This window comes from Poeciliopsis prolifica, unplaced genomic scaffold, assembly GCF_027474105.1.
Source record: "Poeciliopsis prolifica strain line A6 unplaced genomic scaffold, Auburn_PproV2 SCAFFOLD028, whole genome shotgun sequence".
Classification (NCBI taxonomy): Eukaryota; Metazoa; Chordata; class Actinopteri; order Cyprinodontiformes; family Poeciliidae; genus Poeciliopsis; species Poeciliopsis prolifica.
In genome coordinates this window covers 6,958,307-6,986,280 of record NW_026562403.1, presented here as the reverse complement: position 1 = coordinate 6,986,280, position 27,974 = coordinate 6,958,307, and the positions used below count along the sequence as shown (strand labels likewise).

The window sequence follows — 27,974 nt, the reverse complement described above, 5'->3', positions numbered from 1 at the left end:
GATCTGGTGACTCTGGAGGTCATGGTGAACTCTCTATAATGTGTAAGAAACCAGCAAATTGCCATTAGAAGATATGTAAACAAAGATTATAGATAGAGTAATGTGGCCAACAGCAATACTCAATTTGGTTGTTGTACTTAAACTCTGCTCAGGTGCCGCAAACAGACCCAAAGTATTCCAAGAAAATATCTTTCTGCACGAAGTCTTTCCCTGTGCATGCGTAGGTTCTCTTCGGGTTCCTCCCACAGGCCAAAAAACATGACTGTTAGGTTAACAGCTCTATCTAAATTCTCCCTGGGTACACGTGTGTGTGTGCGTGTGTGTTGAGTGCATGCATGGTTATTTGTCCTGTCTGTCTCTGTGTTGCTCCCGTCCGGAATGTTAGGGATCAGCACCCCTCCTGACCCCACTAATGGAAAATGGACGGGTACCTCAAATAGGGTAGAATTTATCTAATTTTGCTGCAAAAGTGTATTCCAAAAAATAGTCGCAATTTGCATCATTTATTAAAACTTGTGTTACTATTTACGTAATTTTCAATTTGAAATAATAATAAAACCCAATCAAATTCAATTAATATAAACAGTTTAATTAATTTCGTTTATTAAATTCAAACAGTGTGAGTGCATGGATGGTTGTTATTTTATTAGTGTCAATAGATACATTGACTGAGGGAAGACAAACTTGTCCTACAGTGCCTCCTAGCGGATGATGTATGTAAAGCTACATGGCATTTTGTTTGGCGCCGATGGAGGGAGTCACTCCTGAGATCTTTGGTCAGTCAGACGACAGAACTTCCGGTCGGCATTTTGTTCTACGAGAGGAGAGCCTCTGGATGATCGCAAAAATCGTCATTTTTCTCATTTACGGTCGAAATTGGCTACCAACTTTGTTTACGTCGGCACAGACCGACTGAAACTCCGAAGAACGAATGTTTCCCCATGATTATACGTTGAAACATTCACCCTCGACTGACGGAAGAAGAACGAATCGGTCCGACCCGGATTATTGTTGATAGCTAGCAGGCTAGCTCGTCAGCTAGCTGGCGAGCCAGTCGAGTTCCTTCTGGAGGAGCCGCGAGAGAGAAGAAAGGGGGAGCTAGAGATACGGACACAAACCCAGCTAAAACATTGCCCTCCCTTTGAACGCAACATCCGAAGGTAAATGCTAGCGCGCAGTTGGTGCTTATTTAGAACATTTAAGGACTGCAATTATTTAAAATGATGTTATTAATTGTTGTATTGCAAGACCACCTACGGCGTCGTTAATCGTTGACCGGGAGGTAACGGAAGCTACTAACTAGCTAGCCAAGCTAGCTAGGTGTGTTTTTGCTCTGCCGAGGCGCACGGCCCTCACTGGATGTCATTTGTCGAGCCCGAGGATTGGGCCGTTGCCACGGAATTGCAATCCCCACAGTTGCCTGTACATGTACTTTCAAACCCATCACTTTTTTCCTCCGAGCTTAGAGTAAATAGGCCAACATTCAACAACCCGCGACCAGCGCTTCCTTATATTTGTAATATTAAGAATCAGGTTCTCCTTCTGTTTAAATAAGAAACAGCATTAGAAGCTAAATAAAAACAGTTAGAGCTAGTTAGCCTAACTAGCTAGGTAATAAAATACGACAATTGTTTTTAGCAGATATTACTGCTGCCGTAGATAGTGTTTTTTTCCGCTTTGCTGTAGCTTCAGGCTTTGCGTATAAGATCCAAACAGTCAAGAACTCGGCAGTTTAACGACGGTCGTTTTTATAGGACTATATGGCGCTTTAGTTGGACTATTTAGTATAAATCTAAATATTAAAATAGATGCTAACGCGAGGTTGAAGTTAGCACAAATCATTTTACATTTTGTGATGTTGTTTTCTTTTGAACCCTTTTACTATGGTAGTGGTGGCTTTGGATACGAGTCTGATTGGGGAGGTTTTTACTGAGTGCAGCCTACTTTGTCTAAGCTGTGACTGCTTTTCCGTTGGAGTTTGTTTTTGTTGTGAGCGAAAACTGTAGAGCATGGTTTTCAGCTACTTAGTTTGCAAGAGGCGAATTGTAACTGTTTGCTTCTGGAGGATGCAGACTCCCTCCCCCCCCGCCAACCCCTTCCCTACTGCTGCCGCCGCCGCCACCATCACAGTGCATCTGTTCCTTTGTGCTGCCTCCTGCCTGTCAGTCTCACAGCTGTCAGCCTGGAGCCAAGCCCCTGCGTGCAGGGGAAAACCACACAGACCGAGCATGCTAACGCTTACACCTACTAATGTACAGTTCTCATCATCCCTCTGTTGACCCTCCGTTACAGTTAGCTTATGCACAGCGAGACTCTGCTCCGAGTAAACTGAAGTGTGTGATCTCAGTCGTACGTTCGTCTCCGTCTGGGGGCGTTGATGGGTTTATATGGCTTCAGTTATACGTAAAACTTTCCTCAGAAGTTATTGACATAAGGTGCCACATTGAGGTTAACAGCGCTGCACGTTTTTGCATTCCAGGCTCAAAGGTTGTACGACAGCAAAAACGGTGTCATTGCAAAGAATACGTGCATGTGAAGTGGTGCAGGCTATGTTGTTGTGTTGCATATAATTGTTCCAGAGAAGAATGAAGTGCAATTTGAGGATGAAAGTCTTGACACAAATGCTTTCCGTTTAGGAGTCTGAAGGTGCAGGACATTTTATCTGAGATGTCAGTGAGTCTACCGGAGACTGCACGAGATTCTTTAAAAAGGTATTATTGCCATGTTGTATCAGATATGTCAGCCATGTCATTATTGAGACCGCCTGAAGTATGAATGCACATACCAGTTTGTAATTTATTTAATCATTTATTAGGCAAATGTTTGCATCATACATAATATGGTAAATAGCTCAAGAGCCTTTGAAGCATACATTAAATATTCACAAATTTGTGATTGCTTTTCCTCCATTGTCTTACTTCTTACATAAATTACCTAAGGCTAGGTTTAGAAAGTATATTGCAGATGTTTCCTTATGGCATTATAACTGTACAAAATTTTAGTATTGCAGACAACAGCTCAATACAATATGTATTTCCTGCATAATTACCATGCATTTATGCAATGCATACCAACAATGCATTTTGTGATTCTTGTCTAGTACTGCAGGCAATGTTTTAGGAATGCATTGCACTAATGAGAAACTATTTTAAATTGCCAAAAGTAAGTCATTTTACTCTCATAACAGCATATGTAGCCAGATATAACATATTGAATAAAACCGTGCTATTAATTAAGGTTGAAATATTTTTTTTTTCAGTAGCTGCAAAAATATGACTATCTGAGTTCTGTGTCTGCAACAGAACTCGAATTAGATATTAAAAATGGTGACCAGCTGTTTTTTGTTTGTCACAAGACATGTCATCATTAAGACATGTTTGCACATAACTTATCTTATTACCAAAACACAGTGAACCTTCAGAAGATTACATTATAATATGTGAAAACGCTTATGTGCTTCTGTACCTACCAAGAAGCTACATCCTTTAAAGTGAGAATGTGCTGTTTTACTAGCTTCTGTTTTGTTTGTATCTGTTTTTCATACATGGAGTGGGTTTTCTATGGTAACAATTAAAATGTGTGGATATTGTGTTTGTTCGCCTAATTTTGCGCTAATTAGGCTAAAATTCCATCTTAAGTCACACAAACAAAAATATGAGTGATTTGAAGAACAACTTTAATTTTCTCAGGAAATACTGACAAAATCACAATTACAGAATGGAAACTAACAACAATAAAAACAAGTATTTTCCAAGACAGAGACATGTTTTTAATGTAAAATATTACATTACAGATTATTTTGTAAGCTTCAAATCTAAATTTAGTTCTCTGTTGTTTTTGTTTTTTTTAAAAAAGTAACAGGCCTCTATAGTTTAGAGAATATTTACTACCGTCGCTATTCATAAAGATGTTTTATCAGTCAATGGTTAATTCCACAAATAACATTTGTGGTCAGACAGGCATTACTTTACAATACATTGGTAATTGATTTAACTGCTTTTGGAAATCTATTTCTATTTTGCTAATAATGCTTCTTGCTGATTTCTGTTTTTGTCTATTTCTCACTCTAACCATGTCCTCTTCAAGGTGCCAGGAGATGTGAGGACGGGTGTTGTCCGTCGGCCCCCTGATATACCTGTGTATCAACACACTCCCCCGCCCTCACCTTCAGCATGAATGGGGATATGCCCCATGTTCCCATCACCACTCTTGCTGGGATCGCTAGCCTCACAGACTGTAAGTACTCCACACTGTATACCAAACTCCTGTCAAAGTTTGTGCGTCCTTTTGAGGATGAAGTTTTCTGTTTTCAAAGTTTTCGGTTTTTGGCTCTATGCTGTCTTTTTTTTAACCCCTTTTTTTCTCTACTTTGCTTCCATAAAACTGCATGTCCTGTAGGGCTCTTTATTCCTTTTCTCTCTTTGTATTGTCTTTGAAATAATTTTGTCTCTCTTCTCAGTGTTGAACCAGCTGCCGCTTCCTTCCCCTCTACCTGCCACCACCACTAAGAGCCTCTTGTTCAATTCGAGGATAGCAGAGGAAGTTAACCGTCTACTTGGGTGTCGGGATGAGAATCTGGCCTCCCAACTAGCCCATGGCCTTAACCAGGTCTCCACAGAGCACATGTGAGTGTATCAAATTATTTGACCTCTAATATTGTTACATAATAAAAAGAGTGATATGAAAACTTGAAGAAGCCATTTTCTGGGAGAGGTTCACATTTAAATAAAATAGCTTGAAAGTTGAGACGCCATGACAGGATGAGACTAGATTTTGCTTCTGGTTTGTATGCTGCATTAATATATATATATATAAGAAACAATTTCATTTTCAATGGAGTTGTGACACTTAACAGAGATGATACAAGCAGATGCTAATGACTTCACTGCTGCTAAATTTGCAGGATGCAAATTTTGCATAAGAACCTTCAGTATCTCTGTGGTTAAAATTAGTTTTCTATTCAACGGTTAAATGTGTTACATTTTTATACAACGTTTTCCATTAACATTAAAAGGGAATAACTAGAGCTTTGGACAGGACTAGAAAGGTATATACATTTTTAGATGTTTGTTTTCTTCTGTCCAAAGGTCCATAGAAAGACAATGGAGAGATATGGTATTGGTATTGAAATTTTAGATTTGCTGCAATCTAAAATTAGACACTAACAACAATATTGTATTATTATTTAATTGAATTGGCAAATTCTCTTTCAAAATTTCAAAATGAAATTTTCTTTTTGTAAATAGTCATCTCTGACAATTACTACCTGATGATACGTACAATGCAAACCAAGACTGAAGACTCAGTAAGGTCTGAAATAGATCGAAAGTATAAAGCCCATAGTACAGATGAACAAAAATGTATACAAATAAGTTCTTATTATGCGTTAAAGAATAAAAATCTTGACTATGCAGCATGTAATGAAGGTCAAATGTGATGAGACTGACCTGGAAACAAGCAAAAATAGACCTTATGCCGTTGATGAGTGCAGCTCCAAATTAGTTTGTTTTTAAACCTTTTTATTTAAATGCTATAATGAAGTGAGATTTCTGTGCCATGAGATTATTTATTAATTTGTCTGGTTTAAATGTTATGTATTGTGATGTTGATATTATCAGTGTAGTTAAATGCGTTTAAAACGGGCTGAAGTAACATTTTGTCAATGTCTTTTTTACCTACTGTATGTAACACATTTAAAAACAGGTTTAAGTTTAGAATAGCAGTAATTGTTGGATGCAGTTGTAACTGTCAATTTCATAAATATCAGCACATGAACACATTGTCGATCAGTCTAGGATTCTTGTCTAAATATTCCTGCAAACTTTTAATAAAAGTACGATTCAGCATACAAAACTTGTTTACTTTTAAATAGCATCTTCATGAGTCATAAGGTTCCTCTGTGTTTTCCATTGCTCTTACCTTGTGCTGCTCTTTGTCTTGAACAAATATGTGAAGAAATTCCACAATTAATGTTTGTGTTAAGAAAAATGATTCCTGTTTTGTTTTAAAGTTGGAAGAAGGCAAAAAAAAAAGAATAAAAAAAAGTTGACTAAAAGCGTTAGTGGAATATTATAGTCTATGTGGCAGTCCCAGATTTTAGTAAGATTTATTGAAAATATTTGGCTTTGTTTCTGTCGCTTTGTCATGCTAATGTGTATTTTGTTACTCAGCAACACAACAAATCCTAACAATGTGTAATACTTTTGGTAAAAATCCCTTACTTTGTTTTCAAATATGGGAGGAGTCAATTAAAATTTTTTGCATGTCACAATTAATTTTTCCACATGCCAGTTTGACATGAACTTTGTCTGATATTAATGCAACATTTCAGAGAACTGAAGGATAACCTGGGTAGCGATGAGCCAGAGGGAGACGCACCACTGTTGCTGCAGACCATGCTGGCCAGGAACCCTGGCATCTTCAGGGAGAAAAGTATGGAAAAAAAATTATGAAATTGTAATGTAATGTTATTTTTATTGCTCATGTTTTTAACAACAATGTTATAATTTTAAAAAAAAAAAACAGATGTTATGCAGCAACCAATGGTACCACCTTTTAAGATCACCCCAAACTCCATGCACAGCCCTGCACAGTCTGCAAACTTCCAACCAGCTGCAATTTCTCCCAATCCATCAAGGTGGGTTTCATTGTAAAATGAACCTGGACATTATCTGTTCAGTCTTGAAAGATAGCATTATAAGGACTATCTTTCATTTTGTTTAATCTCTATACAAAATAGCACGCCACATAAAATTAGTTTCATTAATTTGACTATTCTTCTTTGTTTTTTTTATTTTATTTCTAATTTTCTGTCTGCTGCCCTTCCTTGTATCCAGCCGGTTTGTGGGACCGCAGTCGGGTTCCAGTAGTCGGTACATAGGTCAGCAGAACAGTCCCGTGCCCAGCCCCTACACTCCTCAGAGCCCTGCACCGGGTTACATACAGCAGTACCCTCATCAACAGCCGCCCAGCTACAACCAACACCAACAAATGTGTAAGTATGTTGCATGTCATTGTGCGTACATGTGAACAGTGGAATGGGGAAATTTGATTTTGTGAAAAATTCTTGTTTGCATTTTGTCATTAAGAGAACAATTGTTTAAACTTCAAAACTGAATATGTCAGTCACTGTTAAAATATTTTTTATCTTAGGCCATCTGAAACATGTGGGAAACAAAATTTTGATTTTAAATACTTAACTTTTTAAACTTAAAATTTTGTATCTCAGTATCTTGTCAGTTACGTCAGACAAACATCATCATTGGTTAGAGATTCTAAACTTAAATGCATTTTCAAATGAATAATTTTTAAAGAAACTCCTGTTTTATTAAATATGTATGAAACATAATTTGGACATTTTCTCATTAATGATGTACATCTAAGACTTATTTACATAACCTGAGACAACTTTTAGATTGTTCCTGTGATTTATGTCAAATAATTTTAGTACCTTTTCTACCTTTTTAATTGTAGGATTTTATTCATTAAAATGTTGTTTGAGAACTTTACTATTTCAAGACTGATGAACAATTATTTCAACTATAATGACTTGGACATTTTGCTCGATTTCATTAAATCTGTTCTTACATTAAAATCAGACATACAATAAATATTGATGCTCAAATAAATTCGCCAGATGTATAATTTTGTCATAATCCTAAATTTAATCCTGTGACAGATTATGCAGGAAATAGAAATGTGCTAATTTTTGTTCTTTATATATTCAGCTTCAGTAGCAAGCCCAATGGTGCCAGGTGCGATACGGAATATCCAAGAAGGCAAAGTATCAGGGCAGCTATCCAATGCTCCCAATCACCATTCAGACAGACACGGTACGGATGACTACATGAATATTGTGCAGCGACTGGGAAATGAGGTATGCCTGACAAATTGTACTCCTTAATTGTGGATTTAATTTACTTATTTGAATTGTTTAGATTTGCACTTTATATTGACATTATTTGCACGTTTTGAAAACTTTTAAGCTGATGTCTGATGTAAATGGACCACTCAATGTTGTTTTGCAGGAAGGTGATTCAGCCATGAGGAATCCTTCTTTCCAGCTGAGGTCTCCACAGTCGGGCTGCTCTCCAACATCAAGTGAGGGAACACCCAAACGTAAGAGCTCTTGGAGAGTAAACAGGCAATACAATCCTAGAACTTTGACTACTTTATTAATCGGCGTCAAACTCCACAATTAGTATCTAATGAATGTGTATTGGCTTAAGCCTCCGTAGGTTTCGCACTGGCGAATGTTGTTTTTATTGAATGGAAGGTGGATTTCATTCTTCAAAAATGAGCTTCTATGTGTTGCTGCTCGTTTGTAGCTCGCCCACCGCTGATTCTCCAGTCGCCACCTCCCTATGCGTCGTCGCCCAGGGAAGGCGGGCATGACCAGAAGCAGCATCTTCAGCAGAGGAAGAAAACTCCCACAGTGAAAGAGGAGAAAGACATGTATGACATTGTTAGCTCTCCTAACAAGGACTCGACCAAACTCACCCTCAAGCTCTCCAGGGTTAAGTCAAGTGAATCTGATCCATCAGGTATTGGTCTGCTAATAATCTGCACTTGAATATTGTTGTTTTATTTTTTTGCTTGTTTGAACTCAGTGTGTTTTACTTATTTGTCAGGCGATACTGGGCCAGGCATGGATCAGAACTCTGACAATATTGAGGCAGAGCTGGGTTTCCAGCAAGTTCCAGTTCTTCAGCCTAATTTGGCAGCCAGACTGCAGCAGCAGCAGATCCTGCAACAGACTGGTGGAGTTGGTGGTCTTCAGCCCCCCAGTTCACCTTATGATGAGGCAGAGCTTGATGCTCTGGCTGAAATTGAAAGAATTGAACGAGAGGCAGCCAGTGAAAAGTGTTCAAAAGAAGTTCAAGACAAAGGTGTGTTTTTAAGATGTCTTCATTTTTATATCACAATATTGTTAATTAAAAATACATTTTTATTCAAATTGGTATTGATTTTTTAAAAACATTTATCTTTGTACAGACAAGCCCCTTAAGAAGAGAAAACAGGACTCCTTTCCTCTTGAGCCTGGAGCAGGAGGACCAGGGGCCCCCACTGGTGCCCCAGGGAGTGGATCCACGGGAGGGGCCAATGCAGGCAAACTGACCCCACAAGAGGCCACTGCAGCTGGAAACGGTGCCAGTCGCCCTCCCCTCATGGTGAGCATCGACCTCCAGCAGGCAGGGAAAGCTGATGGCCAGCTCGATCCCTGTCTGGCTGCCCCTATTCCTGCCCTTGAAGCCCAACGCTGGCCTGAAGAACCAGCAAGCGGGCCAGCAGCAGTGGAAGGTTCTGACACAGCTTTGCGGTTGAAACCCGACGGGCGACCAGAGGTCATCAAAAACAGGGTTGATAAACACGACAGCAGGAGAGAAGGTCGGGAGTCATCCAAGCACCGACACCACGAGAAGTCGTCAGATAGACGCGGAGAGTTACCAAAGCCCTCGAACCGAGCGGAGCACGGCCGAGACCGGGACCGCGAGTCCGACAGAGATAGGAGGCATCGGAGTGAGACCAGCAGTAGAGACAGGCGGTCCCCTGATTCCCGCTCCAGGAGTGATCGAGATCGGTCTGGGTTCCAGGCCGCTGGAGATCCCGGTCGGAGCAGCGGTAAACAAGATGGATCCAAAGCGGCCTCTTCTTCCACTGGTGCTAAAATCCCAGATTCTTTCCCTGCTCAGCTCCTTGGAGGGCATACCGGAGCACTGAAGAACTTCCAGATCCCCAAGGTGATCTGGGCTGACCAAACCAAATATATATCCACCTACCAATCATTCAGCTGTCACTGCCTGCATTCTCACAAAACCAAATCATTCCCCTGCTCACTCTTGAGTTTTGTTTTCCCATTTTAAGTTTTTTTTTTTCTTCTGGGTTTTTTACAAATTTTTTTATTCTGGTTTTTGTTTTTAAATTTTAACACATTAACTCAGCCCTACCCATTGGTTTAACTCAGATATTTTTTAAAGTTTGTATTCAGATAGAGGTAGTTGGTGGACATAAAAACACAAATACATCAAGGACATCTTCCACTGTGGCTAACTGTTTGCTGAAATCTGGCTTGTAAAGCAAAAATCTCTTGGTCAACGCTTACCTATTGATATAGATGAATGGATATGGTAGGGATGCACAATATATTGACACCAACATCGATATTGACCAATATTGGTAATTTTTTAAGGCATAAGTGTTGGTCCGATAAATAAAATGGGGGTGATAATTAAAAATATATATGCATTTCCATCTTCTATCTATTTGTTTTTAGATGGGAAGGAGTTTAGTCATGTTTTGCCATGTAACAGTGATAGAGATTCGGTGCAAGATTGTGGGGAGTGTAATTGAAGCAAAGAAGCACATTTTTGTTTCAATGTGCTGAAAAGGTGGAGAACTGTATATAATACTGGTAAATATTGGTTATCTAACAGCAATATTAATATCGAACATTGATATCAGTCACTATTTTTATATTCACACTGCAAGCCTGAATGATCATTTTCGATTTAGGTCACTTGAGGCTGCAGTGTGAATGTAGCATATGTCATGACAGAATAGGATGAGACAAATCTGTGAAAAAGTTGAGATCCTCTGCCTCATTCTTTCCTGTGGTCCTACTGCCATCTGCAGAAACACACTGCTTAGTAATAGACAACCAATCAGAGCCAGAACCACCTCCTTTTGATTCAAACTAAGACTATCTGCGTTAGTCTTTTGAATGAGGGAAAACTGTATTTGCCTGCTTTCATTCAGCTAATCAGGAGGTCATCTTTTCTTTGTTTTTCATCATTGTAAATTTCCTACAGTGTACCGTTAGTTTTGGCTTCAGTGTTACTAAAATCATGAATGTAGTTTATATGAAGGGCTACTGCAAACATTGTGACAGAGCGATCACATCATTGTCATGCAGTGTGTGAATGCAGGACATTTCAAATATAAAAACCAACCACTCCTTGGTGAATGCTTGGTGAATGCTGCAGATACTGATATTGGGTTAATAATTATGGTTTGATTTATTGTTGAGCTCCTGCTTTTACATTTTTTTAGCCTTAAATATCAGTTGCGTATTTTATACCATTTTTCTTGCTATAATCTCTGAAAAAGTCAGAATTCAAAGCATGTTTGACTGAACAGCATTTTTTGTGTGTACTGGACTAGGTTAACTTCAGTCATTTTCATTTTCACATCTTTTTGTCAGCAGTTTAAATTTAGTAGACAAGATATCAAAGATTAAAAAAGACAAGTTTCTATATCTTGTTTTGTTTGGGTTTTGTGACAGTGATTTTTTGTTGCTGTTGGATCATTTTCTGCCATTATCCCACAGTGTTGACCTTTAACCTAAATCATGAGAAAGTGGAATATTTCCTTATGTATTTGCTCCTGAGTTTCTGGGACTTAACATCAAAATCACAAACATTGTCATTGTTTTATTTTTATTTTGTCAGATTCAGCTGTCTTAAAATGATGTAAGCATTTTTGAAGTTACTCAAACTTGACATCATTTTTTCATGTTTTTTCTTTTTTTCTTTTTCCTTCCTTGTAGATTAATCGTGATCGGGAGAACAGCGAATCAACTGAAAGTCAAATGTGGAGAGAGCCTAAGGTGAAACTAGAGAGGCTAGGTTCGGTGAAGGACTTTGAGACGAGACCCAAGCCTGTTGTGGTGTTAAAAAAGCTCTCAGTCGACCAGATTCAGAGAATCATTCGGCACAGCAAGTCTGGGAAGAACCGGTTCTCAGGAAAGTCTGGCAAAAGTAAGAAACGGCAGACACATTTTGCACTATTTTAAATGTTTTCATTTGTTTTTAGCTGTCTTTTCTTCTACTCCTCATTAAAGTTATTTATTAACTTAAGGTAATACTGTCACATATTTAGGTGGTATGGACCCAGAAGTTTTAAGGGAGCTTCCCCCAGAGTTACTGGAAGAAATTGAGTCAACCATGCCAATGTATGAAAGGGTAAAAATGAACAAGAGGAAACGAAGTACAGTAAACGAGAGGCCCAAATATGCTGAAGTCAGCTCAGATGAAGACTATGACGCAAATGGAGAGTGTGAGTAAAATTTTCTTTTAAGGAATATTAAGATGTATTATTCAGTCGATCATTAAAGATTATCAGTGTTAAACGCTGATAAACTTGTCTTCCTATCGTGTTTTATTCTAGAAAATCCTTCTGATAGCTGCAAATAGTCTCTAAGCCATGCTTAGAACACATTAATATTAGAAAAATTGCAATGATGACGTCATGTTTGTTTTTTTACAGCAGCAAGGAAACGTCACAAAAGAGACAAAGACAGAGCCTGGGAGTTTGAAGAAAGGGAACGACGGGGTTCCGGGGATCACCGAAAGAGTGGGAACCGAGAAGGCCGGCGAGGCTCCGGCAGCCGCTACCGCGACTCCTCCGAGGAAGATTCGCCTCCACCAAGCATGAGTGAAAGTATGAAAAATTCATTAAAAGATTTTTTTTTTTAAAGATCTGTGTTGCATATTTTGGTTTTTAAAGTTAATACTAACTGCTTTGATAGATGACATTGAAATAAACTTTTTCTTACACAGAAAAGATTTATTTTTTATTAATTTTTTTATGAAAGCAAATAGAAAGTTAAGTTAAAATGCTAACATATTAAAATATATATATATATTTTTCCATATTCAGTTGCCAGAAAAATGAAGATGAAAGAGAAGCAGAAGAAACGAAAAGCATACGAACCTAAATTAACCCAAGAAGAGCTAATGGACTCATCCACATTCAAGAGATTCTTGGCAAGCATTGACAATATACTAGAAAATCTGGAGGATGTGGACTTCACTACCATGGGTAATTATCAGCATCAGTTTGCATTGTGTTTGCAAAAACAATTAAGTTCAGTTTTGAATTTGATCAAACCTCTTTCCCTGTTTGTTTTTCTAAGCAGCAGATGATGATGAGATACCTCAGGAACTGTTGCTTGGTAAACACCAGCTGAATGAGCTTGGCAGTGAGTCTGCCAAAATTAAGGCTATGGGCATCACCAGCAAGGTAGAGTACATGTGCAATATCTGTATGGAGACCCATATTTATGTGTGATTTTTCAGACGTTGGTCTAAGTGGCCTTTCTGTTTCTGTAGATCCCATCAGATAAATTGGTGAAGCTTCTGAACATCCTTGAAAAGAATATCCAGGATGGAGCCAAGCTCTCTACCTTGTTAAACCATGTGAGTGCTTTCCCTCGAATTGTCTGCTTTATGACTAAGTTAAGAGCGACTACAGAAAATATTAGAATATCGACAACAAAATTTGTTGTTGAATAATTAGGCTTTCTGTAAAATAAAAAATTCTCTCCTCAGGACCACGATGCTGAAAGTGAAGAAAGACTCTGGAGAGACTTGATAATGGAGAGAGTCACAAAGTCCGCCGACGCCTGTTTGACAGCACTTAACATCATGACCTCAACACACATGCCAAAGGCTGTGTACATAGAGGATGTTATTGAGCGTGTGCTACAATATACCAAGTTTCACCTTCAGAACACACTTTATCCACAGTACGATCCTGTCTACAGAGTGGACCCACATGGAGGTGAATATTGTCACAGAACACCCTCAGATTCTAAAGCAGAGGTCTGATAATGGAGTGGCCTATTTGAAGTTTGTCTAAATGATTTGGGTTTTTCAAAGTGTAAGCAAAGAAATGATGAATTATCTTTACTGGCTTCAAAGATTAATCAAATTTTTTGACAGGAAAGCTGTAAAAATTATTTTGCCACAGCAATTGCACATTAATTATGTTAAGTTACTCCAAAGCTTCTGTAATGGTGCAACTCAACAGCTGTTTTCAGGTGAGGTTAGTTGTCTGATTTGGCTCTGCTTCCTGTCATGGAAGCAAACGTGGCAGAAAAACCACTCCAAAAAGGTTCCCTTGTTGTTGAAAATGTTCTAGTTGTGGAAACTTACCTCAGAAATTGTACGATGGTCTGAATGCTGTGGTCATTCAGACAGTTTATGGATTCGTACATTTTATTCAAATGTTTTTTTATGGTACTGCTAGCTGTCTTCCTATGTGCACGTAAGAATATATTATAGAAAAATAAACATTTTACTTGACTTTGTCGATAATAAACATTTTTCTTTTCCCATCCAGGTGGGATGCTGAGCTCCAAGGCAAAGCGTGCCAAATGCTCAACACACAAACAACGTGTAATTGTGATGTTGTACAACAAGGTCTGTGACATCGTCAGCAATATTTCAGAGCTTCTAGAAATCCAGCTTCTTACGGACACAACCATCCTACAGGTAAAAAAAAAAAAAAAAATACATATATGTGTGCAAAAAAAAAAAAAAACTAGAATGTTGGAATCTACTGTTTAGCTTGATATCAATTGCATTAAATGACTTTTTTTTTTTTTTTTTTTTACTTGCAGGTTTCCTCTATGGGAATAACTCCATTTTTTGTGGAGAATGTTAGTGAGCTGCAGTTGTGTGCCATTAAGCTTGTGACAGCGGTGAGTCTTTAAAGGAAAAACAAATTATTTGTTGGAGTCATCTGAAATAATACATAAAAGTACCTCATTGTTAGATTTGACATCTGATTTATTTTTCCACATTGTCTGATTTTTGTTTCTACCGTTCTACAAAACCGGAGATTTGTAAATCATTTCTTTGTATTGCAGGTTTTCTCACGTTATGAGAAGCATCGGCAGCTTATTTTGGAAGAGATTTTTACTTCCTTGGCCAGGTTACCCACCAGCAAGCGCTCCCTGAGGAATTTCAGGTAGCTTGATTAGACATCTGTTCTTATTGACATGTGAAAATAAACTGCTGTAGGCACCAAAGGGGAACAAAAATGAAATGTATAATTTTTTCTTTGAGATCTGGAATCGCTCATTGTCCGTGGTGACGGACAACTCAATGTGCTGTCTATTTTTTGCTAGACTGAACAGCTCAGACCAGGATGGAGAACCGATGTACATCCAGATGGTGACCGCTCTGGTGCTGCAGCTGATCCAGTGTGTGGTCCATCTCCCTACCGACAAAGATGTTTTTGAAGAGTACGACAAGGTGGGAGAGTAAACGGATCAAAAACCCTCTTCCCATCGGTGTGGGAAACTTATTTTCTTATTAATCTTTTTTGTTTTAAGGTGGATCAGGACGTCCTGATAACCAATTCGTATGAGACGGCTATGCGGACAGCGCAAAACTTCCTTTCAGTCTTCCTCAAAAAGTAAAATGATTGTTTCCACCCTATATGTTGCACTTTCGCAACAAATATTTAAGTTCAATTTATTTATTATTATTATTATTATTGTGACTAGATGAATCTTTAAAGCTTCTGGTACTACATTAACCATTTATTAAGCAATTAACCACCCCTTCTGAAGTACATTTAATTTTTCAATGGCTTTTGTTTTATGAATAAACTTTTCCAGGTCTGTTCTTTTTGTAAATAATTATTCTTATCCTTTGCCTTTGTTATTTTTTGTATCAGATGTGGCAGCAAGCAGGGTGAAGAAGACTACCGACCGTTATTTGAAAACTTTGTCCAGGACCTGCTATCAACTGTAAACAAACCAGAGTGGCCTGCAGCAGAGCTATTGCTCAGTCTTCTTGGAAGACTGTTGGTTAGTGTGGAGAACTATTTCAAACTGAAGATATTTAAATCTGTACTAGTACTAGTGTGAGATTGGTTGAAACCACTTAGTACCTTTGAAAATAAATTCTCCCTCATGCTGTCCTGCATGTGGCAATGAAATAATTTTTCACACACATGTAAATAAGTCATCATTGCAATTTGCATTGCTTTGTTGTTAAGGTATTTTTTTCTACTTCTCTGTTTTTGTCCCCATCAGGTACACCAGTTCAGTAATAAGCAGACAGAAATGGCTCTGAGAGTAGCATCTCTGGACTACCTAGGCACAGTGGCTGCCAGACTCAGGAAGGACGCAGTCACTAGCAGGATGGACCAGAGATCTATCGATCGGATCCTGCAAGAGGTAGAAAACTTTGACATTGCATCCAGTGTTCAACCATGAAACTGAAACTGACTGATAATTAATCCTATTGAAATAGTAATTACCAGTGGCTGGTTATTTTGATTCACAGTCTTACACCTATGTGCTTGAGTTAAAATAATAACAAACAAAGTAGGTCTTCTCTACCTAAATGTATTATTATGTTTCCTATAAATGGGTGTGTAGTGGTTAGTAGTGGATGTGGTTGGAAAATTCATGTAGCTTCCCTCTGTGAATTAAGTACGATGAAAAATCTGCTGCAGACTTTTATGTTTAACATCAGAGGTCAACCTCAGAGCTGTTGTAGAGTTGGAGGTATGTGCCATAAAGGTGGTCAGTGATTTTACATGCATCTGGCTTTAATGTGAACTATGACTGTCGCTTTGTTTTTCACCTGGAATTTTAAAGTGAAATCTTATTGGAAGATTGTAAGCAATTAAAGTCTTTCCTGTAGCAGATTGGCATTTTCATATAGCATAAATGTAAAATAAAACCGGCAAGCAGCTAGTCTGAGTTTGTCCCTGTTCTAAACTGGATTTCTGCTGCACTCTTTAAAAAAAAGCCAGCTTTTTAATTAACTTTTTCATGAGCTTTTAAAATCCTGCTCCACCTGCATCAGATGGTTATTAACAAAGAAGGTAAGTATAATGTCAATAGGCAGCAGAGGTTGGAGATTATGCACTACTGATGACCTTCTGGTGTGAAATGTGCAGTAAAGAGAAAATGACGAGTTACTTTACTCAGCATTACTTCTGCTTCAGTTATTATGAAGAAATTTGTTGTGCATATTCTCAGATGGGAAGATTGTTAGTGGTGCACTACATCTACCCTTCTATTTTCCTTGTAAATAAATAATACTAAACTTCTTTTGTGGATTACCACATGATGCCGGTTTAACGGTTCATGAAATACCTCTAAATAATATGTATCAATGTTTTTGAGTCTGGATTAATACCAAATAAAATTGCAAAGAGAGTTATCTACTGTAGTTAAGATATTGCTTACTGATTGCTGTTTACATCATGTCTTTTTTTTTTTTTTTGATGAATTTTAGTCTAATCTGTCACTGTTACTGTCTAGTCTCCAGGGACTGATGAGACGCAGCAGCTGCAGAAAGCTTTACTGGACTATATGGAAGAAAATGCTGAGACGGATCCTTCTCTGGTGGTGAGTTAACATCAGGCTTATTCAAGTGTTGCAATCAAAACAATTTTTTATGTCATTATTTTAAATGCAATCTATATAAAAATCTCTCTTTAAATGAATGCTCACTCAAATCTTTTACTTAGTTCATGCTGTGTTTTGTTCAACATGCATCTGATTTTTAATGTACTGAAAGCTATGCTAATTATATATTATTTGTATTTTTACGCATTGTATTTTGAATTATTACAATTTATAAATACCTCAGTCTTAGGAAAAATGCTTTTTGCAAAACGAGCCTAATCTAAAACTTAAGTGTTTGTGTGATAGTTTGCCAGAAAGTTCTACATTGCCCAGTGGTTCCGTGACGCCACAACCGAGGCTGAGAAGTCCATGAGGAACCAGAATCCGAAGGATGAGGACTCATCAGACGGACCCCAGCATGCGAAGGAGTTGGAAACAACTGGTGAAATTATGCAGCGCGCAGAGAAACGCAAAAAGTTCCTGCGTAACATCATTAAGACGACACCAGCCCATTTCACCACACTGAAGTAAGGATTTCACATAGTAAAGTCTTTGTCTAATCTGATTGTTGATGTGTGCATTAATAGACTTGTTGATTTTTTTTCCATCATATGATACACTGTTAGAATGATTTAATTATAACGTTTTGTCTGTTCTCTCTCCTCAGAATGAACTCAGACACTGTGGACTATGAAGACTCCTGTCTAATCGTGCGTTATTTGGCCTCCATGAGGCCGTTTGCCCAGAGCTTTGATATTTATTTAACACAGGTAAGATGAGTTATCTGAGCATCTTTTCTGTTAAAGTAAATGCTAGTCGTTGAAACATGTCATCATCATCCATAATGGTGACAAGTTTTTTTTTTTTGTTTGTTTGTTTTTTTCCTCAGAGTAGTCTATAAAACACTTTTTTCTATGCGAAGTTGTATGTTATTTATTCATGCTTTATTTTCTTGTTCAATAGATTTTGCGAGTTCTTGGGGAAAGTGCCATCGCTGTGAGGACTAAAGCCATGAAGTGTTTGTCAGAGGTTGTGGCTGTAGACCCCAGCATTCTGGCTAGGGTATGTGAGCGTACGAATATTAGTGACGAACATGTCTCAATGGTTCTATTTTGTGCAATTTTTAATTTTTTGTTTTTTATTGTAAACATACCCTTTTATTTATATTTGATCATAACTGGAAACAATTCCTATTAAGTTACTAAACTTGTGCATTTAATTTTTTATTTTTTTTTTTGTAGTCTGACATGCAGCGAGGCGTTCATGGCCGTTTGATGGATAACTCCACCAGTGTGAGAGAGGCAGCTGTAGAGCTGCTGGGCAAGTTTGTGCTCAGCAGACCCCAACTCACTGAGCAGTACTATGATATGCTCATAGAGAGGATTTTGGTAAGTTGTCTGTTCAATTATGTAGGATTGTATAGACCAGAAAGTTTTGGGAGTTGCTGAACCCGTTAGTACATATAGGAACAGAAGTTATAGAGTCTAAACAACTGTTGCCTGCAGGCCAAATATGTACATTCTTTTATGTTGGTAACATCATTGGTGAGAGTTTAGATTGAAGAGAAGATAAGACTGACGGTATAGTTCATGTCTGCAACATCTGTCATTTTAATTTTGCTAAACATTGACCTGTAATCATTTGAATGTAGACCTTTAAGATGGGTTAATGAGTGGGATGATATTTCTGGTATATACACATTTCTTTGGAGTTTTCCTTGTATTTTTTGTGAGATTTGCTTTTTACTCTTAAAAGTTCCCATAAAATAACTTATTGGTCAGAAATTTCAAAGTAATTACATGAATAAGTACTGCAGGTGTTAACTGACACTTGCAAAATGGTTCATTAATGCAAACTATTTCTTGCTATGTGAATAAAATGAAGTGATTTGAACCAACAAGATTAGCAAAGAACCTCTCTTTTTTGGTTTGTATTATTTAAACCATCTGTACTGAAAAGGAATTAAAAAATTTGTCTTGAACTTTGCATCTGGCGAGTGAACATATGGACATTGTTAGGCTGGTTGTCATGGAAATGTGAAGAAGTTCATGCAAAGTTCACTTGTTGTTACTGTCTAATGCTGCCATCTGTTGGTGAAGCAGTGCTCTTGCTCGTTATGCATCTGTTTAATTTGAAACAGCTTGTTTTTAGTGTAATGCTTTACAGAACAGTAAATATATTTGCTTTTATAATATGATAAATCATTTTTGATGTACAGGACACCGGTATCAGTGTAAGAAAGCGGGTAATCAAGATTCTCAGAGACATCTGTCTGGAGCAACCAACCTTCAGTAAGATCACTGAGATGTGTGTGAAGATGATCCGCAGGGTCAACGATGAAGAAGGCATCAAGGTACCTGCATCTTTTTATCTTGTCTTTCTTCTTTCTTTTTTCTTCCTCTATTCTTAATAAAAAAAAATGTATTCTTTCAACATTTAGATGTTTTTTTTCTTTGAATCGTCTGTTTTAACAATATCATAATTTGTTAAGAACATGAAATATATTTAACTCTACTTCTGTGCAGAAACTGGTGAATGAGACGTTCCAGAAGCTGTGGTTCACTCCCACTCCAGCACATGACAAGGAAACCATGACCAGAAAGATTCTCAACATCACTGATGTTGTAAGTTTAGCTGCCTTTTGGTTTGTATGTAATCATAGAATGTTGTATATTCAAGACTTTTATCTGTATTCTACTCATTTTAGTTTCAGTTAGTTACATTTTAGTTGTATATTTTTTTTATATTTCTAATCCTTTTAGGTTGCTGCTTGTAAAGACACTGGTTATGACTGGTTTGAGCAGCTTCTGCAGAATGTGAGTTTAATTTCCGTGGATGGAATTCTTTTTGTAATTGATATTCAAAGTCTAGTAAAACTGACCATTGTGTCTTTTCCTTCCAGCTTCTTAAATCTGAAGAGGATGCTTCATATAAACCAGCTAAAAAGGCCTGTGTTCAACTCGTCGACAATCTGGTTGAGCACATCCTTAAATATGAAGAGTCTCTAGCAGGTGTGCAAGATTTTCCTTATAGAATTCAAATTGTTTATTTTATACAGGAACTTGATTTATTTTATTTGGCTGTTTTCAGAAATGAAAGTAATGACTGTGTTTGTTTTTCTTATTTATTTCCTGTCTTTTTCTGCAGAAAACAAAGGAGTAAACTCAACACGGCTTGTGGCATGCATCACCACCTTATACTTGTTCAGCAAAATCAGAGCGCAGCTCATGGTCAAACATGCCATGACCATGCAACCTTATCTGACCACAAAGTGTAATGTAAGTATCGTTATTTGTTTTCCACTGTACCAACAATTAATTGTGCTATATATAAGATATTGGAACCTATACCACACACTACAGTGATTTTTGGGCTAAAGTAGATGTGTGTGTTGGAGTTTATTTATGCTGAAGTGATTACAGCAACAGCTTTAGTCAGTGATTTCTTCAACACATTTGGTTCACTTGCCAGGTTGTTAGTGGTTACTATCACCAGTAGTCAGAATTTCTGAGACAGTGACTTTGGGGGTTTTATTATTATTATTATTGCACCATGTTTTTTGAGACGCACCTGCAACATACTTGTCCTGAAGTGGTGCCTCCTCTGTGAACAGTTATTTGAGGCCAGTATGAAAGGTTCTCACGGTAAAATGTCTCACTTGTTTTTCCTGCAGACTGCCAATGACTTCATGGTTATCTGCAATGTGGCGAAGATCTTGGAGCTAGTGGTCCCCTTAATGGAGCACCCGAGTGAAACTTTTCTTGCCACCATTGAAGAAGACCTTATGAAGCTCATCATCAAATACGGCATGACGGTGTGTGACAGTGCCTCTTCACTAGCTTGCTTTGTTTTACAAGATGAAATGCTGCAGTTCAAGTTTAATGGTATTTCTGCTTATTTCAGGTGGTCCAGCACTGTGTGAGTTGTCTTGGAGCTGTCGTAAACAAAGTTACACACAACTACAAGTTTGTGTGGTCTTGCTTTAACAAATTTTATGGTGAGATATATTTACTTAAAAATGCCCATCATAAAATGTGGTGTGTAAGAGAGTGATCAAGTAGCCTTTTTACAAGAGTGGTCTTTCATTTACACATAAAAAATACAAAACGCTAACTTTTTTATTATTATTTTTAATTGTGTGATGTTTTTCCCCCCTCAGGTGCACTTAACAAATTCAAGATTCAGCATCAAGATGATCCCAACAGCACAACATTAGTAGCAAACAAGCCTTTTCTGCTGCGATCGCTCTTCACTGTGGGTGCCCTCGGTCGACATTTTGATTTCGATCTGGAGGAGTTTAAGGGCACCACCAAGGTGGGACAACAACTTTAGCATCATTATAAGCTTTGAGTTTGAGTTTTGATTTAATTGAGCAATATTAAGGCTATGAAGCTTCAGGTTTGGCTAACATGTTAAATGATAATGATCTGTGCACAGATCATTATCAAGGAGAAGGTTCTTGAACTCCTGCTGTACTTCACCAAACATGACGATGAGGTGGTCAAGACCAAAGCCATCATTGGGTTAGGTAAAGTCACTATCATTATTTTTATTCTTTCTATATCTGACCAGTTTGCAGGTGTTTTTCTTTCTCCTTTTTCCTAAGCTCTTCTGTGTTTTTAAGGGTTCATAGACTAACATCTAGCATAAATTTAGATCAGACAGAAATATGAGTGGGTTTTTCAGGAGTACTTCCACAAATTTCCATGTGGCCTAAGTTATATTTATATTTAGTGTGTTTCTGGCTTATTCATTCACAGATACACATATTACGTTAACAGCAAGCCAAGTTGTTTGGTCGAAAAATGTTTTCAGAATATTGTTCTGCTCCTGCAGACGAAACGTCAGTGGCTTCCAAATGTTTATACATCTCAGTTGAGATGTCAGGTGACTTGAACTGAAAATCAAACTTTTAATTAGTTGGGAAGCAGCGACAACAACCTTGTTGTTTCATAAAGATCCTTATTAGTGTAAGGATCTTTACAGTGTTCCTCCTTTGTGAGGAGTCTGTCAACATGCATTATGACTTTGTAATGACTATCAGATCCATCAGATTCTGTCTACATTATTTGTCCACAGTTAGTGATTCATCTCTCTTGTCATAGTAGAGACCTGAAAGTTGTCGGCTAAATGGGATTTGGAACTATTCATAATTTAATTTACCCTGACATAAAACCTGCACTATGAAGGAAAGCAACCCAGATCCTCAACTTGTCAACTGGAATTATGCTACAAAAAATGTTTGGTTTCATCAGACCTAACAATCCTCAGCAAGTTTTTTATTTTTTTATTTTTTTTTAGTCAAGCTTGAATCCTTTCTTAATCTTCAAAAAAAAACTCAGTTTATACATACAAAGAATACAGGCCTTGAAATGTAAAGGGAGGACTTGCCAGAAATTTCTGCAGCCTCCTTAGTGTTGCCAGGGGCAACCTCCCTGACCATTTTCCTTCTTCCTTTTTACATGTATGTGGTGGAGCCACCAATTGTATTAGTCGATATGGTCTGCATTTATTGATAGAATGAGGTTATGTAGGCATTTCTAATCAGTCATATACCACTGTGTTCTTGCAGGTTTTCTTGTTATTATGCATCCAAGCCAGATGTTTGTGCCTGAGGTAAAATCCTTGTACAATGGTATCCTGGCCGACGCCTCCTCCTCCATCAACCTCAAAATACAGGTCCTTAAAAACCTGCAGACGTACCTGCAAGAAGAAGACTCGCGGATGCAGGAAGCAGACCGAGAATGTAAGTTAATTTTTCTGGTGACATAACTTCTTTTTTTTTTTAAAGCATTTTGGGATTGCACCTTCTTACAGAGTGTTTTGCGTATGACCACGTGATGAAAAAGTGGTCTGGGCTTTTCAATTAGCTCTCATTTTATACGATCATCTTGGAGAAAATTGCTAATGTTTTTGTATCTTTTTAGGGAAGAAACTGTCCAAACAGGAGGATCTGAAAGAGATGGGAGACATTTCATCAGGGATGAGCAGCTCCATTATGCAGCTGTATCTAAAACAGGTGTTGGAGGCGTTCTTTCACACAGAGTCCAGTGTGCGGCACTTTGCTCTCAATGTCATCGCTCTTACGCTCAACCAGGGTCTGATTCATCCTGTACAGGTAAGATATCAAATATCTAAATCAATAACAAACATTCTTTTGTCTACTGTCTCCATCAGAACTACGTCACAGTCATTGTTGCGTCAACCAACTTTATTTTTCTTGGTTCTTGCAGTGTGTACCCTACCTCATTGCCATGGGAACAGACCCAGAGCCCAGCATGAGAAATAAAGCTGACCAGCAGCTGGTGGAGATTGACAAGAAATACACCGGATTCATCCATGTAAGGACTTAAAACTGTTTTCTTTTCCTGATTTAAAAAAAGCACACACAGCAACAGTACAGCTGACCAATTTTATTTAATGACTTCCTTAGACAAAGTCTGAAATATTGCGAATGGAACAATTAACATTTTGAAAAATATTTTTATATAAAAATACATTTTTATGCTGATACAAAACAAATCTTTCTCTTTGAAAACATATTTTTGTAACTGATAGTTTGTTTTACGTGTTGCTTATTGACCAGAATTGTCAGTATGAAACGTTTTGCAACATAATCTACACGTATGTTTCCTTTTTTTCCTACACAGACAAAAGGAATCCATACAGCCAGATTCTTATTTACAATCCGGCTGTATAAGAGAAATACAGCCTGATTTGCTAGACCACAACAAACAAGTGTTTGAAATTTCTGCCTACTCTTAAACTCTTTTTTTTTTTTTTTTTTTTGTACTTTAACATTACAGATGAAGGCAGTTGCAGGGATGAAAATGTCGTACAGTTTGCAGCAGGCCATTAATTCTTCTCGTAAAAGCATTGTAAGAGGCTTCAGGCACGATGAGACACACTCAGCTCTCTGCTCCCACCTCTACACGATGATCCGGAGCAACCGGCAACATCGGAGAGCTTTCCTCATCTCACTACTGAACCTCTTTGATGACAGTGCTGTAAGTCCACCCACTACTTCTTTGTAGACCCTTTTGCAAATTGATATATTCTTATAAATCACCTGCCAAGTAATCATGTATTTTAAGGAGGAGTTGTTGTTTGTCAGTGTTAGAGGCTCTAAATCTGCTTTGTCCTTGTTTTCATGCGGTTCTGCAGAAGACGGAAGTAAACATGCTGCTGTTTATCGCCGACAACTTGGCTTGTTTCCCATACCAGAGCCAAGAGGAGCCGCTCTTCATCATGCACCACATAGACATCACACTGTCTGTTTCTGGCAGCAACTTGTTGCAAACCTTTAAAGAAGTAAGTTGACAGGATCAAGGTTCATCCACAATCTAGAGATTTCAATGTCTTCTTGGTCTGCATAAGTATGAAAAAAGGTCTTAAAAAATATTTGCTCTTTGACACTTTATCCCATACTAAAGTGTCCTCTGGTCAGTCTTTTCTTCTGTATTTCAATACAATTCTGCATCTTTTCCAAATTGCTTGTGTTCCACAACCTCATGTCCTTCCTATATATTCTTTTTGTCCTAGTCCTATGTCCCACCTCCGATTCCTTCCTTTCACCTTCCTTATTTCATTTTTTCCAAGTTTCATGTTTAAAGTTTCCCCACTGCAGACATATCTATAATGCATTCATGTTGAACTTTATTTTATATTTTAAATAGCCCTGCATTTCTACGTTGCAGCTTTCATTTTGACCAGTAATTATGTTACAGCCCACAAACAAAACAAAAAAAACAAGATCTTTTTTTAGTGGTTTTAGGTTTTCTTGAAATGTTCGTATTTTTTTCTTATCAGCTTCTACTGAAGGAGCCAAGACGGAAGGAAAAGAAAGTAAAGGTGTGGAAAAACACGTCTGATGGTGAGGATGAAGAGGGAAAGATGAACTGCGATTCTTCCAGAAGCGATGAAGAGGAAAACTGCAACAGTGACAAAAACGAAGACAATGACGACGAAGTGGTGCATCGGCCAAAGAAGTCAAGAAGACCCATTGAAAACGCAGACAGCTCCGGTTCTGAATCCGACTTTGAGGATTTGGATATTGAGGATGTGGAAAAAGTAATGAGGCTTCTGCCAGATAATCCCATCGGCCTCTTGGACTTCGCCAATGCAGTTCAGGGCATCTTGCTTCTCCTTGTGCTCAAACAGCATTTAAAGAACCTGTATGGATTTTCTGATAGGTGAGATTCTGTCAGAAATTATGTTCAGGCTGCATAATTTTCAGCCGTGTCATGTTTAACGTAGTCAAAAGATATAATAGATTTAGAAATATTTAAATATATACTAAGGGTTAAAATGACTTTTTCATTTACATTTTAACAACAAAATATCAAAAAAACTTTTTAGCTTTTTCAGTAGTCAATGGAAGAATGTTTATTGGCATAATAATTCAACTTTCTTATAAGGTTGAAGTCCTTTAGTTTGGAGGGCCTGTTTACCATCACCATAATGTTGAGTTCCATCTTCAGGCATATTTGTGAACTCATTTTGTGACTCTGTCATCAGCAGTCTAGAATAGAACACATGCTATATGTTTGGGTAATTCAGCAAAAGTTAGAATCGCTCAGCTTCTGTAAGAAATGCTCTCCGTCTCTCAACAGTAAAATCCAGAAGTACTCTCCAACGGAGTCGGCTAAGGTGTATGATAAAGCAGTGAACAGGAAAAACAACGTAAACTTCCACCCAAGACAAACCTTGGACTTCATCTTCAACAACATGAGCAACGCCACGTTGACGGAAGATGTAAAAAGGCGGATAGTCAAACAGTATCTGGACGTAAGTAATAAAGCGGCAGATATGTTTCAGATCAATCCTTGTAAAACGATGTGCTGTAATTTCTTTGACAGGATCCCCTAACTGTGTCTAGTTTCCAGATGTTACTAAGTTGCTGGTCTTGGAAATAATTGTCTCTTTGTTGCACACAGTTCAAGGTTCTGATGGAACACCTTGATCCAGATGAAGAAGATGAGGAAGGAGAGGCATCTGCCAGCGCCAACATCAGAAACAAAGCCATAAACGCCCTGTTGGGAGGCTCTGGGCCCTTGTTGGGACCCAGCCCCCGCAATCAAGCGGGACCAGAGACGGATGATGACGATAGTGATATTGACGAAAGGACCCCAGGGGTGAGACAGATAGATTCACACAATGTTTAGTAGCTCTTGTTGAGCTGAAACTAATCATTTTAAAACTTCTTCCCCTTGGCAGTCCTCTCGAAGGTCAAGGCGAGCCGGCGACCCCTCGGATCCAGGCCGAATGAGTGAAACGGTGGAAGCTATGGATGTGATCGCCCTCTGTTGCCCCAAATACAAGGACCGACCGCAAATAGCTCGAGTCACTCAAAAGACTCCCAACGGATACACCATCCACTGGATGGCAGGCTCCTACTCAGGGCCCTGGGCAGAGGCCAAGAAAAGGGACGGCCGTAAACTGGTGCCTTGGGTGGACACTATCAAGGAGTCGGACATCATTTACAAAAAGATTGCCTTGACCAGCAACCACAAACTGAGCAACAAAGTTGTGCAGACTTTACGCTCACTATATGCAGCACGGGAGGGAGGGGCTAGCTAATGGCTCCTGTATTTGTATTTTTTTTTTTCTTGTTTGTTTCGGTTCCCCTGTTCCATTTCTACTTTATGAAAATCCTCTCCTTCCCTGCTCCTCCTCCGCAACCTGTCACCTCCAACAACACAGCCAAACTTCACTGGATTCCTACCTAGCCCCTCTTCCTCATTTTTGTAAGAGAACACAAGAGGGCAAGAATATTTGACACTACATTCTTTTACATGACTTACTCTTGCAAAAATGACACAAAACACGAGACTTATATTAGGGACTGTTCATGTTTTGCTTGTGTAAATGTTCAGAGGATAGAATCCTGAAGGCATTAAAGGAATAATTCACCCAAATTATCCCTTAGAAGGCTATCAGAAGAGACCTGGAGGGAAATGTTTCGTCAACATTGTTGTGGGAGCTCCTTCGCTGTTGTGCAGCAGATTCTAGTCGTTCATTTCTACTCCCACTGTACCATAGTTTAACATGACAAAAACTAAAATGTTTATATCTCTGAATACAATAAAAGCTGTAAAAAAAAAAAAAAGAATAAAACCTTAAGTGAATGTTGGAAATTAGTCTTTTTGATGTTCTTATTAAAGTGTTTTTTGGAGTTTATTATATGACTAGCACCCTGATGGGTTTTTCCTTTTAGCTTTTAGATATTTGGAAAAAAAAAAAGTAAAAAAGAAAATAAGATTTTTTATTTTTGTTCACGTTTATTTGTCCATGCTGTACAATGGCAGAGTCCTCTGAATATAATTTATTCTATTTCGAACTACGCATGCAGTATATGTGGCCTATTACAGGAGGATATTTTGTAAATGTAGATTTTGTTGTATTAGGTCACCCTAGTAATACGAGGAAGGGGATTCATACCCTTTTGGTGGAACAAATACTGCAATAAATTTTCTACTTCTCTTTGTCACTTGTCTGCTCAAAGTGTTAATATGAGTTCATTTTACAAATGAAAAATAATGAATGAGTTGTTGTAACTGCATTGAAATGCTTAGGGTGAACTTTTTCTATGTGACAGTAAGTATATACCAGTAATGCCGAGCATTGGTTTTCAAGTCCATAGACCCAAAACAAATAAGATACAATGTGTTTGTTTCTCCAATATAGAGGGACAAAACTGCCACAGTTCAATAAATAAGTTGTTAAATATTTATATACCCAATAATTTAAATAAAATTTGAAATACATGCATCAAATAAAATTTTCTCTAATTATTTAAATCTCGCAATGTATTTAAAAC

General features: G+C 38.0%; 1 protein-coding gene across 1 annotated transcript; it reads left to right on the top strand.

Moving 5' to 3' along the window:
- The first annotated feature begins 750 nt into the window (after positions 1 to 750).
- On the top strand, positions 751 to 27,644 carry nipbla (NIPBL cohesin loading factor a). The gene is made up of 49 exons (XM_055048943.1): positions 751 to 1,160; positions 2,637 to 2,711; positions 4,087 to 4,236; positions 4,460 to 4,625; positions 6,332 to 6,432; positions 6,526 to 6,637; positions 6,837 to 6,994; positions 7,728 to 7,876; positions 8,028 to 8,118; positions 8,328 to 8,543; positions 8,631 to 8,888; positions 8,995 to 9,740; positions 11,546 to 11,756; positions 11,878 to 12,054; positions 12,265 to 12,438; positions 12,658 to 12,819; positions 12,917 to 13,020; positions 13,110 to 13,196; positions 13,329 to 13,560; positions 14,122 to 14,273; positions 14,402 to 14,482; positions 14,651 to 14,751; positions 14,912 to 15,038; positions 15,119 to 15,201; positions 15,466 to 15,598; positions 15,827 to 15,970; positions 17,069 to 17,155; positions 17,462 to 17,682; positions 17,823 to 17,925; positions 18,119 to 18,217; positions 18,397 to 18,543; positions 19,374 to 19,508; positions 19,681 to 19,779; positions 19,918 to 19,971; positions 20,058 to 20,166; positions 20,303 to 20,433; positions 20,829 to 20,969; positions 21,059 to 21,152; positions 21,315 to 21,469; positions 21,593 to 21,683; positions 22,728 to 22,901; positions 23,083 to 23,273; positions 23,389 to 23,496; positions 23,962 to 24,162; positions 24,320 to 24,466; positions 24,965 to 25,347; positions 25,768 to 25,942; positions 26,092 to 26,289; positions 26,372 to 27,644. Exons 3-49 carry the CDS (start codon positions 4,173 to 4,175, stop codon positions 26,732 to 26,734), a joined length of 7,635 nt encoding a protein of 2,544 aa, XP_054904918.1. The 5' UTR covers positions 751 to 1,160; positions 2,637 to 2,711; positions 4,087 to 4,172; the 3' UTR covers positions 26,735 to 27,644.
- Positions 27,645 to 27,974: the final 330 nt, after the last annotated feature.